Source organism: Sipha flava, unplaced genomic scaffold (assembly GCF_003268045.1).
Source record: "Sipha flava isolate LNK unplaced genomic scaffold, YSA_version1 3_pilon_pilon, whole genome shotgun sequence".
Classification (NCBI taxonomy): domain Eukaryota; kingdom Metazoa; phylum Arthropoda; class Insecta; order Hemiptera; family Aphididae; genus Sipha; species Sipha flava.
The window spans coordinates 58,438-76,119 of record NW_020273108.1 but is presented as its reverse complement, the minus strand read 5'-3'; the positions used below and the strand labels follow the sequence as shown (position 1 = coordinate 76,119).

The following is a 17,682-nucleotide window of genomic DNA, read 5'->3' as shown; positions in this document are numbered from 1 at the left end:
CGCCACAGGACTGATAACAACCAACGCTTTATAACGGATAAAGTTATAAACATTCATAAATGATTTAGACACCGATGACAAGCGCTGAAATGACTGCAGAGTAACAATACTACACGAGAACGTGAGAATTTGGAGAAAACATAAGCTTTAATGTCTATTCAATCGTTCCGTAAATATAGTATATACTCGTAAGCATAAATAACATCTGAGCATCCGCATTTGTCTAAAAGTATCCGTGCATACAGCGGCGGCGTGTAATCGAATTCCTCGGTGGCCGTCCTCCGCAGTCAATTTTCGTCGAAATTCTGACGGCATCAACAACAACGGCGACGATGATGATGGCAGTTTTCTCCGATTATTGCCTGACGCGGCGCCCACGTTCTACGCTCCTCGACCCGCGACCGTACAGCGAACAGACGTTTGAAGTTTTAGGTAATTGGATTTCGCTTTTCGCTGAAATTCGTTCGTACGGCAACTCGTATGCAGAGGGCACGCCAACCCGCTGCCGACCGTCGCTCTATCGTTGTACCCCGATTGATTCGCATTGTTACGAAATCGCAATTGAATTACACGTGTAACTCGCACGGTGGCGACACCCACCTCAATGCGTGTTCATAATCGCATATGCTGTCGAGACACAATATTCCGTGAACGCGTCCGCCGAGATCCTCGTGTATGTTACCGCGTATTATAATGATGTTAACTGTCGCGCCTAACAACAATCCGAGCAAACGATATCGTGGACGTATTTGTAAACTTCACGGTCGATCGTTAGATGCTCCCATCCGAGAGATGAAACTCGGTTATCGTCCCCAACCGATGACAAATAAATCCAAGTTATTTTCTTTGCCGTCAATAGTTTTTTCAATATTTTCAGAACCTAAGCTTTATAACAACTCAGTGATTCCTTTTACACAATGCATCCATCACTCGTAGATAACAAATAAACTTTCGTCGGATTTACTGCTGAATATAACCATTCATTTCCAGTACTTTTGTTGCTAAACAAAGTTTATTTGGATTTAGGATGACAACATAATGGACTTCTTAATTCTGTGAACCCTGCAGACATGTCTCCGTTAATCCAAACATGACTGCGGTCAAACGCGTTCCGTACTTTATTGCGTTTCCCGGACCGTTCGCCCTGTTAGCATGGTGTGAACTATATTTACGACGCGATTTTTTTTTTTTAACACGCTGGTAACAAAATAAAAATAAAAAAATAAATAATCACCGATATTTATTTTGACGCGTATACTTATTTCAAATATTCGACGAAAATCAACGAACATGCATAGTGGTTAAATATCAATGATAATCAACTAAATAACCATGACTATACGAATCCACAGTTCGATTTAGTTTGATTTTATTGAAAAAATAATGAAAAAACAGTTTATTTTAATTGGCCTCAAGTCGTAATGATACAGTAAAAATAATCCAAGAATTTTAATTAGTTTTTTTATAACGACCATTATACATATAATATATTACATGAAGAATATAAAAAAAAGAGTAAATAAAAAACACAATAAACTAGTAAAATAATTAAACAGCACCAAAATAAATATAAAATAATATATTTGCGTAAGAATTAATAATATACCTAGTAGATAATAAACATTTTAAGTTGTGGTAACTTGGAATATTCCGTTAATTTTTTCAATATATCCCGTTTGAAATGCAGCCCTGGTTTTTTTATTTTTCGAACGTACATTTAACAAACAATCCGGCCTAGTCCCAAAAATTACAGACAATGCAATTATATTTTATTCGTACAAACTTGTTTCATGCGCTGTATTTACCACCTCGTATGCACGTAACACTAACAAATTATTATCTCATTAATTAGTGGATTTCACAAACAAAGCACGACAATATTAACGTTAACATTTTGACACTTTAGCGTCACATTATATTAATAAGCAAAATAATCACTGCTACTACTGGTGACAACTGACATCACTAAAATCAGCACTGTATAGTATAATAGACACTGTAGGCATCATCGCGCAATACCCAACTTAACTTTCTGAAAATTTTTTAACTTTTCGAACTTCTTATCAATAGTTTCTATTTTACATGATATTTACATCTTAACCATCATTGTCAGCTACCATCGCAATTTTTTACACAGCAGTGCACATATATTCAACGTACGACATCAATGTGCGTGAATTTCTGATTACAGTACATTTGAAATAATATTGTAATTAGTATTAGGTACTGTTCATATGAGGTAGGTGTACAATAAAGTATGACGTTAATAAAACAATGGTTCGTAGAATTAATATATTTAACTGCGTGTAATTGTTTCGAAGTGAGAACAATAAACGCACAACGTACATGGTCGTACCGAATTACTATAGGTAACCGACGCAGATGTGAAGAGGATTGATCGTACGTACGCCATTCCATTTGCTACAATAAAATATTAAATAAACACGTCGCGGAGCTGTGCACTCGTCGTCTAAACAATAATAACGGTAATAATAATCCATTCCACCTAACCTATTATGATCACGTCCGACGTAAGACTCATCCTCGTTCATGGCCGGTTAAATGACTGCGTAAACAGCATTCCGCTGGTACAATAATACTGTACCTATATATGATATTATCATCATTACATCGAACAAATACAACGGGTTTGAGACACAACGGCAACACATGACTGCTGTTGTCGCTGGTGATGATACCACAACACACCAAAAACGAGCTTGTCTAAACGTTTACTTCGACTTTGGTGGTCCACATCGATGGCGACGGCGCCAGTGGTGCTAAGATGGTGCTGTAAGTACCGAAGGTAAACTAACCATGTCGATAATTACTATTCTGTTCTCCCGGAACGCGCGTTTTAATCGAATAATTAACATAGCGGTAATTATGACCTAAAGCGCACTGCGGTTCTGTTATCATGGTAATAATAATAATAATAATATGACAGTAGTGATTGTGGCCGCGCGCAGTTCACGTGGCATTTATTAACTCTATTCTTGGTGGTAATGCGGCGGAAAACCGTGTGCGAGACATCATACACGCGAACATCGTGTACATCGTGCGGTACAGCGATGCACATTGAGATCGCACCGCAGTACGGTACAACGGAGCTTAACGTCGACGGTGTAGAAGTGTTTTTCACCGCCTGCCACCGCTGCAGCCACGTCGCCGCCGTCGCGAACACGTATGAACGAGCGCTTGCGCCGTGAAAAATCGTATAATATACGTTGATATGTGATCGCGCGTAACGTACGAACTTCCGAACGGCGAAACGTGTTTCGGTAGATCGCACCCGTTCATTCATTCGATCGGCGGCGTAGACGGTAACCGTCGCGCCGCCGCCAGGCAACGTGTTGCGCCGCCATGCTCCCCGTGGAACTGACTTTGCATTGCGATCGCTGAACACGTCCTATACCCGATTTACGTGTTTAAAGGCTCTGTCGATGTACCCCCAAAAACGTATTCGTACATACCGTTCAGTCGTATACTCGGATGGAGTCGGAGGGTGAATTTACTTGTTTGCGTATATATTTAAAAAAAAAAAAAAAACGGAGGATGACAAAAATAAAATTTTGATAGAATTTATTTTAATAAACCATTTCGTTTGACGATTCTGGCAACGTTACTAAATAAATCGCGGAGAAATTAGATTTCGGTGATAGCCAAAGGTGAGATGCTTAAGCTCGTGTTTGTCGCTAAACAGTGGTGTAAATAGAATAGTTTAAAAATGTTGACTCGTCGATGAAAATATGGTGATCGAAAACCGGCGCAGGGAATTTTATTATTACACGCGTAAAATAGACAGACAACGCGGTAGCAACGATTCGCGGTACCGGCACATTCCACATAAGCTACTCCTCACCTGCCACCGCCCACACCACACACGACATATACGCCAACAGCCACGGTGTTAGACGTGGTGGCGACGAAGACGTGTCTACCAACATGGCCCCACCCCGCCGCACCCTACTCGTATACTATATATATATATATATACTCCCATTGAATTAATAGCCAAATAATATATTATACATATATGGTTGCTAATTTTTACTACGAGTGTAATCGCCGTCGCCACAAACAGTATAATAACAATAATAATAATAATGACGCAATACACCCCCATACAATAAAGTTCGTGCTTACCTGCTGATGTAGCAACCGGCATGCGACCAACGCCGGGACGTGGTTGCTGTTGTTGTGATCTTTGTCGCTGCTGTTGTTGCTGCTGCTGAAGCTGTTGTTGCTGTTGTTGTAGTTGTTGCTGTTGTTGTAATTGATGCTGCTGCTGTTGTTGTGGTTGTTGTTGCTGTTGTTGAGGAGACTGAGACAATGGTCTACCACCATTAGCACCAATGCTGTACGAAGGCTGCTGTCGGTAGAAGGACGGCTGTGACTGCTGCTGTTGCTGCAGTCTACTACTCATCGGCTGTTGTTGTTGTGGCGGTCTTTGTGGTTGCACTTGCTGTGGCTGTTGTTGTTGCTGCGAATACCCACCAACGAGTGATCGCTGTTGTTGTGGCTGATTCATACCGTACTGCCGTAGTGTAGTGGAGGGTCCTCCTGCAGGTCGACCGCTACTTCCGTAATCTTGCTGCTGATGGTACTGCTGTTGATGTGGTTGCTGCAGCGGCGGCCGATGGATTGCGTTTTGCTGCTGTTGCTGTTGTGGATCAGCCCCAGTGACCATGTCGTCACCCGCTGCCATCAAGCTATTGATCATCTTACTGGCAAAGTTGAACATGTTTGCGGTACAGTGGAATGTTCGTCACGTCCAACTACGGCGGCGACAACTGCTACTGCGATGTGTGACGATTATTATCGCCCCGGTGCGTCCATGGGGTGGAACCTCAGTGCCATCTTATTCGTCTTCGTCTTTGTTCGTAGTTAGTAGATCGTAGAGATGAAATGTGACACACTAAATCGCGGCGGCGGTGTCGCATCAAATCGGAAAAACGCGAGAATAACGTGTGTACACAAATTACTTGAAACAAAGCAACACTGCCCGTAGAACTGGTACAACAACGGTATAATTACAATAAGTAAAATTGTATGTCGCTAATACTCGTTACCATTATCGTTATACGGTCGACGGCGGTCGAGTGTCGAGTACGCGAACGGTGAGCGCGCGACACCCCGAACGAAAGATCATACACACGCTCAAACACACCCTGAACGAACGTTGACGCGCGGCAACGGGGGCGCGGCGCGAATGACGTCGACCAAGTTCGGTACCGGTCGGTGAGTCGTCCGTCAGCGGAAGTGTTCGGCGACTGTCGGTGGCAATCGACACACGTCGACAGCGTGCCAAGACGACAGTCAAAAGCTATTAGCCCTTAAACGCCCTTAGAGCGCGACTGGTGGTGTCTAGCGGCAACGTACTCGCTCCGTCACCGGGTACCCATGGCCCGGCCCACCCCACGCCGCCCTAAAACCGCTGGTTCAACTATACACCAACATCGCCACCGCCGCATTTCATGGAACGCCGCGCGCGCGCCTGACCGTCTGACCGTCATCGTCGACAATCGATACCTCCACTCGCGCATCCACGCTACAGTGACGACAACAGAAAAAGTAAAAAAACCCACCCCTCCAAACAGTGACCTGGTGAGAGGGGTGTATGTTCTCAATAGCATTACTCGGTACAGCGTTAAAGATTCGATCACGGTTATTACCGCTGACATCCACATTATCTTTATAGTCACTGTGGGGATGCTTAAATAATCCGCAAACTCAAGAAAATAAGTTATTAATACTTCGCTTATCAACTTAAGACCTCCATCGAATACAAAATAAAATATAACTGTAGAACTAACGAATGTTAATTGTTTTTTTATATACTTATTTTTTTTCTTTTTTCTTTTTTTTTATTTTTATTTATTTTTTTTTTTTTTGTCATAATCTCAACTTTGACAAAATATTGTTGTTTAATTTAATAAAAGAAAAGACAAATTACATTATTATTATTATTGCTATTGTTAATATACTTTTACTGAACTGTACGATTTCCAAAATAATAAAAATAAAGGAATAAAAATCGTTACTGTAACTAATTAATTTTATTTCATGAGGAAGGAACTACATTTATGTTACTTACTATTATAGATAGATTAAAAATGTGTAAAGTATATTTTTATGGTCACCAACATGTGCGTAAGGCAAACTAGCACACGCAAAGTTTAATATTAAATTTAACTCGATATTATATTCATTCCGGTTTACTATTTAAAGATCTACATTCTACACTTACCTGATAATTTCTTGTAAGGTCAATTTTAGATTGATATTAGACATATTTTTACTGTAATATATCTTCGACATTTTTACATTTTTTATAAATTGATATATTATGAAAACGAATATGAAACTTATATAATTATTAATTTCTGTTAAATATGTATTTAGTATATCAATAAAGTATCAATGATGACAAATAATAAATATAAATAGCAAAAGTATTGAGAAAAAGGTGCTATTATTTACCTTACGTGTAAATTTAAATTTAATTTTTAATTTTTTAATCTTAAGCGTTTACCTGAATTTTTTTTTGAAACAGTTACAATAGATACTTAACGTCAGCAGAAGAAACTTATTTTAAATAATTTAATTATTTTCTATTTAAGTAAATTTGTCGACTAGAATCATAAAAACAAATACATACATGTATTCGGCGTGTTTCGCCAATCGTATTATCGTTAGTTTTAGCTAGGAGAGAAGGTAGGAAAGTGAACTGTGTAAGGAATGAAAACCAGAAAAAAATAAGGATGAAGTATATACTATATATATAAGTAACCTGGTGTTATTAAAAACAATATGAATTAAATAAAAACTGTTTGACATATATTAACATACTTGCAAAAAATAAATAATAAAATATCTAAATGTAAGGTTAGTAGTAAGGATACTCGTTGCTTAATCACTATAACATTATTATATTTTATAAATTAACAAATACAAATAAAATAACCATACAATAATAAAAAAATAAAATAAAACAAACGTGACTTGACCCTGCTGGAACGGATGACGATTACAGGAACCAATCGAAGTGGTGCCATTGATGGTGAATGCTGAAGACTCGAACTGGCCAGACGGTGGAGGGCCGTGACCCAAAGCAAACAAATCAGGAATATGCACCGGACAGTGATACTCGAAGGACACATGCAGATACGTGGTCGATGATCCCACGCGTATGAAACGGGATCAACGTGACGGAAAGCCCGAAGAAGATAGATTGGCGTGATGGAGGCGCAAATGGCCTGGTTCACACTCACGCACAACGAAAGAACAAAAGGAGTGTGCCACGCGAGTACGTTTTCTTTGATTTCGACAAACATTTTTACCCTGATAAGTATTGATCAAATGTAGCTATTATTTAGCGCATATATATATATATATATATATATATATATATACATATAGGTATCACAATATATTATATTATTTATATTTAATACACCGTTTATAATCAGTAGTCAATGATTCTCGTCTCTCCTAACTAACTACTTTTCCATTTTTTTTCTTATGAAATTTCACATTTTGAGATAGTACAATATCCGTTCTATAATATTGTTAATCAAGACTAAAATTTAATTAAATGATGCAAAATATAATGATATTAAATAATCTATTATAACCTATAGCAAAACATATAAATTTATATTCTATAGTGATAATCAGGGCTAGGATTTGTATGCAATAAAAAATTGTAAAATATGCATAAATATGCATATAAATTTTTATAAGATAAACACAAAAATATTATTACAAAAAAAAAAAAATGTATTTATTGAAATACATCAGATTATATCATATATCATAATATAATATAATTGAGAAATAAAATAATTTAAAATAAAATTAATGTTTGACAAAAAAATCAAGTTTTATACTTTAATCAGCTGATCTAGAATTAAATATGAAATTATAAATAATAATTATGAAATATACTATAAAACATTAATTTTTCGCATTCTAATAATCGAAATATGCAATAATATGCATTTTACCCAAAATATGCAAAAACATGCAAAATAAAAACACTACTATTTATCTCATCATGAGGTGATTCATGAACATTACTGACAAAATCAATAATCAGAAGTCGCAAAAAAAACATGCTGTTGCATACAAATCCTAGCCCTGATAATAATGTATAAAATTACAGTATCTTGGTGATTCTAATGTTGTTAACTATGTTAAAATATAATTTATACTTATATTAATATTTCGTTTCTGTTCTACACGTTTAATCTATTTATATTAATGTATTATAATATAACTTTAATCTATAATAATTTGCAAAATAATATTTTTAAATTGTACGAGCAATGAAAAAAAAATTTTAAACTTGTAAAAATTGTTTTATAAATAAGTTAGGTTATAGAGGTGCAATCATCCAACATACCAACTTATTTTTTGAATTCTATTTCATCTTTAATCGTGAGTGTTACCTGGGATATTTCCAATTTAAGCTCTTTATTGTCTTATTGTCTTTATATATTACTTTCCTATCATCAACAGCGACGACCGGAAATAATGACACTGATTTAATATTGTTGTTTTATATTAAAAAAAATGTCTTCCACACATGTCGCTAGTATTTTTCCACCGATTGTGGTGTTGAAAACCATAAATGGGTAACATTGAACTCTCACCCTGTCGAACAAACACGATACCGCAATCAATCAAAACTTACAAGGAATACGTTCACTCTTTAAATTATTTTTCCATTCGACAAAATTATTGTTTAGGTAATAATATGAAAAATAAAATAAAATTTATGATTATTAAAAAGTGATAAATTATTTGTAAAAGTTCGCTATATCAAAACTAGCAGTATTGTACACGAAGAACATAAAATTATCACAATTAATGAGAAATAATTATTAGTAATAAATTAAGGGGATTCGATCCGGTTAGTTTTTAAGGGGTTGAATATAGGCAATTTGTTACACGCGTGCCTGAACGTCATGAGAGTGTGTGCGAAATAAATGATCACTAGTGTGTGCAATTATCCTGTTCTATACCCTCTTCCAGTATGCCATACCGGGCCACATTAATCTCGTGCTGCTAATCACCAATGCATCGACGCGATGGCAAAACCAGTTTTCCAATAATAGATATCACAGAATTGCTTATTTTATAATATATTAAAAATATAATAAAATAGTAACTTCTTTATATTTTAGCTATACCATAAACCAAACTCGAATGGACTACTACTGCCGATTTCTAAAATGTTCATTTTCATTTACAAAATTACCAATGTCTTATCTTTGAGAGTTTATTTATAGGCTTTTGAATTATGACAATATTTAGCCCAGTTCCATTTAAGTATAATATAATATAAAATAAACAGATAAATTTATTATTATTTAAAATTTTAAAATCAATTTTTTAAAGGTATAAAAATAATAATTCAAAAAAGTAAAAAAATCGTTTTTAAATCAACTTCATGACGAATTCAAATATGTTTTTATGAGTCTTATCCGATCCGATTAGGCAGGTGAGTACAATTGGCAGAATATAGGTATATTTTGATAAAAAACTTAACCCGGATCGAATGTTTATCAAAACATTTATTAAATCTGAAATTCATCCTTTTACCTCAAGTTTTCAACGTTATTTCAAGCGTTTATACAATTTTAAAATTTTTAAAATAATTTTCACGAATAAATGTTTTTAGTTGTTTCAATTTTGAAATGGAGCATTTGATGACATAAGCGTTTATTATTTTATGTTGTTGTTATATTTATGTATAAATATACGTAATCTATACATTTCATAAATTCTTTTTACTGATTTTGATGAAATAAATATTGTCCGTAGCACCTTAAAAACTTGATTACGTTGTTGCAGAAATATTTTTCACTAACATTTTACCCTGACCTGATTATAATGATACAGTCTTTCTCTCCAATCTATAGACAATGTCCATGATATTATCAAATAAAAAACATATACGTTGGTGATAAGAGATAATAACAGTTGTGAACTAACAAACCAATAACACTGACCATCACACCACTCGTCCAGTCATTTGATAGTCCCATTCGGATTGGTGTTGCCTTTGCGCAAACGCGATATACATATTTTTAATTTTTTTCACAATTAATGTAAATTGATTGAGCTTTACCCTTGTGTTCACCTTTATTGTACAATAGTGGATATTGCATTTAGTTTGTTGTAGTGATTAATTGTAATATTGTAATTTTTACTTGCTGTGTGTATAAAACGTAACGTAATTCTGGACATTACTTCTGCATAGAATTTTCTCCCATCTATATATACAGGAACTAGTAAGTATCTAAGTTAACAGTTGTTTATTTATTTAAAAAACTAGTCGGAAAGCCAGGGCCATACTTAAGATTTCTCCGCCCAAGGGCAACAACATTTTGCTGCCCATCTTCCCTGAAGTGTAAAACCGAAAATAAGTATCTCCAACTATTCAACAAAAAGCAGCTCGCAATTAATTTTCCCCATTTCAGTACTCTATAACACAATATTTATAATTAATATCTAATCCAAAATAAGAACTGAGTTATAATTATATAACTAAAGTTATAGAAAATTGTCTTTTATAATACTGATGGTGATACCCTTAAATAATTTAGTTCCTTTCGGTCTTAATGTCCCATCCCCATTTATATTTTGTATGCTACTAAATAATATAAATGATTTTATACTATACCATATTTTTATATAATTTTATTTATTCAAAAATAATTTTCCATTGAGAATGCAAAAAAATCGATTTTATTTTATTTAGAATCACTGTAATAATATTGCTGCCCCTTAAATGTTTCAGGGAGGGCTATTGCCTTCCGAATCACCCCTGAAATATGGCCCTTCTGAAAGGCCCCTACAAGATTACAAAGTATAATCTTCATTCTTTTTATCTATGTACTATATTTCATGTCATCACTCGTCAGTACAATTATATACAATTTTGTAATAATAAATATACTCATGATTATTAAACTTGTTATTTCATATTTATGTTAAATATTTTTATTTCAGAATTACTTCCACCACACTCATTAAAATGGGTATAACTAAAAAACCAGCTAGTATTTGTAGTGATGAAATACTTCCAATTGAAGTTGATGAACCACTGTAAGTAGCTAAGTATCAATGTTCTTGTAGTACACATATCTATATATATATTAGTTATTTTTTCAAACATCATTACTTTTTTGTAACACTAAAAAGACTTTATACTAAAAATCAATTAAAATAGTTTCTAAAATTTTTAAATTTATTTGTATTTAATATATTTCAATGTTTAGCTATAATTATCTAAAATTATATATATTTTATGTATAAATATATTTTTAATTATATTATAGAAGTACATGTTATTTAACAGTTAATTTTTTTTTTCTAGTGAAATTGAAACTACAATTTTTGTTCATGATGATTTTGATGCTGATGAATTTCTCCAGGGAGAGGTAGAAATTAATTATTCACCTGAAAATGAATCAAGTGAATTTAGTGATTTATCAAGTGAACCTGGGAATGAGCCAATTTATATATCTAATAATGAACCTGATTCTTCTCTTTCTTCTGTACCAAACAGTAGTCTCTACCCTGAATTAAGATACTCCATGGAATCAAATCATAACAACATAAATGTTGATACTAAACCATTGACATTTAAGAAAAAAAATGTTTCTCAGATGGGGCGTAGAAAAGCTAATCGAGCACAAAATGGTAAACATATACTTGTATATGCTTTTACATTTACCAATTGTAAAGTATACAATGTATTGTAAGTATAAATTGTATAATTCTAGGATGATAACTGTAGGTATACCATGAATAGCTATTAATTTAAATATGTACATTTACTTGTCGTTTTAACATTGATAAATGTATTCCAATTTTTATTGATGTAAATTATTAGAACTAAATTACATTTCAATTTTCTAAATATATAATTATTTTTAATTTTATTGATATTGAGTAAATATAAAAATAACTGCTTTTATTTTTATAAAAAAAACAATTTATTATTAAACAATATTTTAAAACAAATAAATTTGTCTTTAATCAGCTATCATATTGTTAAACTATTTAATTATAAAATAAAAATAATAAGCAATCTTAAATAATGAATAAAATGTATACATAATTAAATTTATTTTCATTTGAAAATAATTCTACACTATTATTTTAATTTATCTATCAGTTTTTTTGAAATCCAATTTTATCAGAATTCATAATTTACTAGTTAATATTTATTTTTTCTATTTTTTTTTTAGATATTCCATTATGTAGAGCTACTCGAAAAGTATTTCATAACATCCATAGAAATAACAACTAAGTTTTTTCAAACTAGTCTAATATTTTCTTTCAAATGTTAGTTTTGACTACTAAAAATATTATAATATTTTCAAACAAACTTTATTTTATAAATATCACATCATAAAAAATAAAACATGATAATAATTTAATCAATTCATCAAAATAAATTAACATTCCACCTTTTATGATAATATTATTATTATTACCTTTGCTAAATCTTGTTTTGATATAAAATTTCATTTTTGTTATTATTATTATTATCATTATTATTATTATTATTATTAAATATAATACACTTTAATAATTCTATATAATTTATCATTGCTATACATTATGTGATCATATTATTTATTAATTCCTTTTTTTTTTTTTAGATCATTTTCTCTTATCTCTGAGTAATGACCAACAACAACATCCGGAAGATGAAATATTCTACAATGATAACAAAAATGGATTTACTAAAGTAATCAAGAAGCTATGTATCCAACCTGATGTATGCATAATATTTTTTTTTTGTCTAAAGCAATTTTAATTTTAATAACAAAAATCATTGAAAATTTTAATTTCAATAGACTTAAATTAGTATTTATATCAAACTATTATTGATGATATAGTACTATCATTATCAACATAAAATAAATAAAATGCAATAAACATTTTTATTATTATATATTCAATTTTCGGTCTAACTTCAAAAAAGTTTCTTGTGGACAAATTTATTGTACTTATATGCCATAGTATATATGCCATAATATATTCAATCCAATAAACACTTATAATTTTTGATAAATATTATTGTTCTTTGGTTTGTTGCAATTAATTCATCATATTTATGTGCTTGTTCTAATTATTCATTTATTAAATATGTTCTTTACAAAAAATGTAGAATAACTAAATTTAAATTTTCTGAATAAATCATTTAGCAATAAGTTGATAATTTTATACTATGAAATGTTTATACTATAAACATTTTAATACATTTAAAATTTATGGTACAAATAATATTTTTGTTTTTAGCTTGTAAAGAATCAGAATGAAATGTTACTTGAAAACTTAAAAATCTAGATAAGCTATAAAAATGAATAAAATATCATAATTTATATTTAAAATATTGTGTATAATATATCATTATTGTAATTTTTATTATATATTGTTAATAGTTGAAAGATTCATTTATTGAAGGAAATGATGAAATTATTCTACAAAAAAGCAATAAACGTTCTGCTGCAGAAATGAAAAATAACAAAAAATCAAAACGAAGCGTTCGTCCTGATGTGGCATTTAAAAATTTAACTACATCCCAAAAATCACTTTTCAAACAGAAAAGTTTACCTTTTGTAAGTCGTAGCTATTTTATAAAAATACTAGGGTTATTAGTATTATATTAAAAAATACTGGCTTTAAAAATAAATGGCAATTATAATTAATTACTAATAATTGGTTTGAATACATTTTAAATTACTGGTTTTTATTATTTTTTGTTAATGCAATTTTAAATTCCGAGTGAAACGAAGATTTTAATGATTTTATCTTAATGTGTGTATTTTTATTTTTATGTGTGTATATGTAATGTTGTCGCCGAATACGTGAAATCGGTTACTGAAAGTATACAATAGTGCCGATTGCATGAAATCGGCAAGACCCTTCTTAAAAGATTATAAAGCATAATTTAATTTAAATAAATGTATAAAAGGTGGAAATATAATAAAATAATGAATACATTTTAATGTGTAAAAAAAAAGTAAATAAAAAAAAATTATATTTTATTTAAATATTTTGGCAAGTATGGCCTGGGTGACACGCCGAATTACACATCATATTATTTTTTTTTATATGTGCAATTCATACAACAAGTACAACGTCAATATATAGCCAATCAATAGCCTTATCCGATCCCAACTGACCCCAATCTAACAAGTTTTCGTAATAAATATTCATTTTGTTTAATGTCTGCAGTCGTCAGGTAACGGTAGTTTGTGGATGCTAAACTGTTCCGCTCCCTCCGTATGTTTAAAATCCCTTCTTTTGTCCTGATACGAAATTTGCCATCTTTTTCTTCTATGATAACTGCAAGAAGGTTGGCTGCATCACCTCGCCCTCGATCCACAGACGGGATTGACACCAGTACATTATCACCAACTTTTAAAGGAAGGAGGAAATTTTCAATTACTGCCATAAAACACTATTTGTAATTATATAATAATAATATGTTACTGAATTCGTGCAACGGCAGAAAAAGACTGCCTAATTCACGAAATCAGCAATCAAAATTTGCCGATTTCGTGAATTTGGTAGCCAAATTGCCAATTACACGTATTTGACGACAACGTTGCTGATTTCATAAATTCGGCGTAACATATACATATTTCGACAGAAATAATTGCTCCGATCATCACAATCGTAAGAGATTTTGGATAAAAAATTTTGTAGACCTTGTACATTTAAGGTAATTTTGCCAATTTTTCGATTGTTGAAAATGATAAAAATAATAGTAGAAGAGACTAGATTTTCACTAGATAATTTTTATACTAGTTCACAAAGTGATACAAAATAGTAACACCATTGATTTTATAATATAATAATTAGGGGTCTATATATCACTTGTATTTAAAAACATGAACGAATGTGATTTTATAGAAACGATTTTAAAGTGGATGTTATTAAAATAATACACGCGTATCCTTGTAGATAATCTATATAATATAAAACATTTATTATATAATAATAACAATAATAATTTGTATTATATTTAATATAATTTATACTTCGATGTTCATTATAGTAAATTTGGGTTAAAGCCTAGACATTTTTAATTGTTACAAAATTATTCACACAAAATATAACTATGAAAATATTTTGGTATTTGATTTTCCTTTAAATGTAAATTACAAAATAATATCAATAATTTCTTAAATTCTACAAATACAATAATTTAAAATTATTTTCAAAGAATTTTTTCTTACTCAAATCATAAATAATTAATTATAAAGAACAAAAATAATAAGACAAAGAACATATTAAACAAAATATTGGATCTTAAATACACGAGTACTTATACATTTTATAATTTAAACGGACCAAGTGTACATGTAAATAATTATTCATGTATTAAGCTAAGAGCCATAATAATAATACACATTTGTAATAGGTACGTCATACAGTATAATATAGACCAGTGGTTCTCAACCAGTGTGCCGCGGGATCGACTAGGTGTGCCGTGAAAAATGTCTGATATTTGAAAGTACCGACTGATGAAACTATGACAGTTAAATGTCAATTAATTGTGCAGATACATATGTAGGTAAACTGTACGATTTTAACCCAACTGGATATCTTAGCTATTAGCCAAAATTGTTGTTGTTGTCAAGTGCATGAGTGTGCCGCGTAAACTTGTGATGTATAATGGTGTGCCGTAAACAAAAAAAGGTTGAGGACCACTGATATAGACAAATAAAAATTATATCTCCTTCCATTGCTGAAATGATCACATACCGAAACGAGCGTCATCGAATAGACGTGTCGCCAAATCATCTAATTCCCATTGACTGTATTAAAATGTAATTATGTAATTAATAATGTATATTAATAATGTAATTATTAAAATGTAATACTTAATATGCAACCTGTATAAGTTTAGCACATTTAATAATCAACAGTCAGTTATAATAATAAATAAATACCTAATTTGCTGAAATGTGTTTAGATGTTGTATTATAATTAACATTTCGTAACTATTTATTAATTATAAACTGTAATTTGTTGTTGATCTCCAGACTGCCATAAACAATCTGGAAACTGAAGTTGTTCGCTACTTTTCACTGTCACCAAAAGGAGTTTATACATCAGCACCTTTACCGAGTTATCATCGTATACTATTGCATAGTATTGTTCGTTACTATTCATTGGATGCTACAAGTAAATATAATGCTAATTATTAATGACTTGCTATACATTTTTAATACATTGAAAGCCATATTTTCATAGTGTACAATAATTTATAAATTATCATTATTTAATAAGTAGATAATAGTAAAATAACACATTGTAAATAACGTTTCTTTATTAGGTGTCAATAACCGTGGCTGTCGTAACCAAAAAATCGTCCAAGTTCGTAATAGCCGCTTTGACGATTTTTTACCTCCACAAATGAGTTTGCTGAAGTTTATCACTCAACTTTAACCTCTTAAAACTCCTAAGCTCTATTAAACAATACATTTACAATAATATATTATATTGAAGACATTAACTGACATATTTTTAACCTTGCTACTTTTAAAGGCTTTTATGAAGTAATTTATTATTATATTATTTTATAGATTATATATTAATAGATAGAATAATTTTTATCCATGATTTTGATGTTTTACAAATTACTATTATAATACTTAGGTAATAGTTTCAAGGGGCACACGTGTTATATTTTTATAAAGAATCATTGTATTTAATTTAGTTTTATCTTGTTTGTAACTATCAATATCTATATTTTACTTGTTCACAGTTTAAAATTTAAATGTAATTAATTTTATCTCTGATTATTATAAAATATAAATTATATAATCTATATTATTATCTATGAATAAATTTTAGGTCACTCCTTCTGCAAATAATAGTTCTTAAGGACTTAACTTAAGACCTAATTACATGTTATTACATTTTTATTTAATGAAAATAAGGAAAAAAAGTTCTGTGTAGATCAGTTTTAATAATATAATAATTATAATTATTATTGAATAGGAAATTTTGATATTCTAGGGTCTTTAAAATCAAATGATAATAATGGTTTATTGTGTTTTGTTATCTTTTATGGTTGTAATATTTGACAATTTTGTTGGATTGGCTGGTATAATTTTATTATTCCGTAAAAAATGCATTAAAATATTAGTTTCATTTGAGAAACTTCACATTATTTATTTATTTTTTATTTTATTACAGTTTCCTAAATATTTTATTGAAGTAGTGGATTTTCTATGTAAGCAATACGTCGAGTTACTTGAGATAAAATAGTAGCAATTAAAAAATGTAGAGTGAATCAGATTTTATGCTAATTTGTTTTATTGTTCTGCTTCGGTTTATGCTTGTGTATCCTCTAATCATAATTTCAATTATGTATGCATATCATGATTGTATTCATTTTAAATAATAAACATACAAGTGTTATCTATATTTTTATCTATCTATTTATATAAAAATCTCGTGCACAGTGTTTGTAACCATACTCCTCCAAAACGGCTTAACTGATTTTGATGAAATTTTGTATATATATTTAGGTCTGCGAATAGGTTTTCCTCTATTTTTTATACTCCTAAGTACTATTGTTTAATAAAACGTAGTTTAATTTAATAATTTTTGACCCGGTCGATTAACTACGCAATT

At 31.0% G+C, this 17,682-nt stretch overlaps 2 protein-coding genes across 2 annotated transcripts in view; one reads left to right on the top strand and one right to left on the bottom strand.

Moving 5' to 3' along the window:
* LOC112688683 (mediator of RNA polymerase II transcription subunit 12-like) overlaps positions 1 to 5,304 on the bottom strand; it is a 62,707-nt gene extending 57,403 nt beyond the window's left edge. The window contains exon 1 of the mRNA XM_025562002.1: positions 4,147 to 5,304. Coding sequence (XP_025417787.1) covers positions 4,147 to 4,744 — 598 coding nt within the window. The 5' untranslated portion in view covers positions 4,745 to 5,304. The remainder of the gene's footprint in view (positions 1 to 4,146) is intronic.
* Positions 5,305 to 9,983: 4,679 nt separating this feature from the next.
* On the top strand, positions 9,984 to 17,472 carry LOC112688715. Its single transcript, XM_025562048.1, has 8 exons — positions 9,984 to 10,301; positions 11,023 to 11,118; positions 11,390 to 11,715; positions 12,684 to 12,802; positions 13,470 to 13,646; positions 16,083 to 16,224; positions 16,376 to 16,598; positions 17,242 to 17,472. The coding sequence occupies exons 2-7, from the start codon at positions 11,048 to 11,050 to the stop codon at positions 16,486 to 16,488; spliced, it is 948 nt and encodes a 315-aa protein (XP_025417833.1). The 5' UTR covers positions 9,984 to 10,301; positions 11,023 to 11,047; the 3' UTR covers positions 16,489 to 16,598; positions 17,242 to 17,472.
* The last annotated feature ends 210 nt before the right edge of the window (positions 17,473 to 17,682 follow it).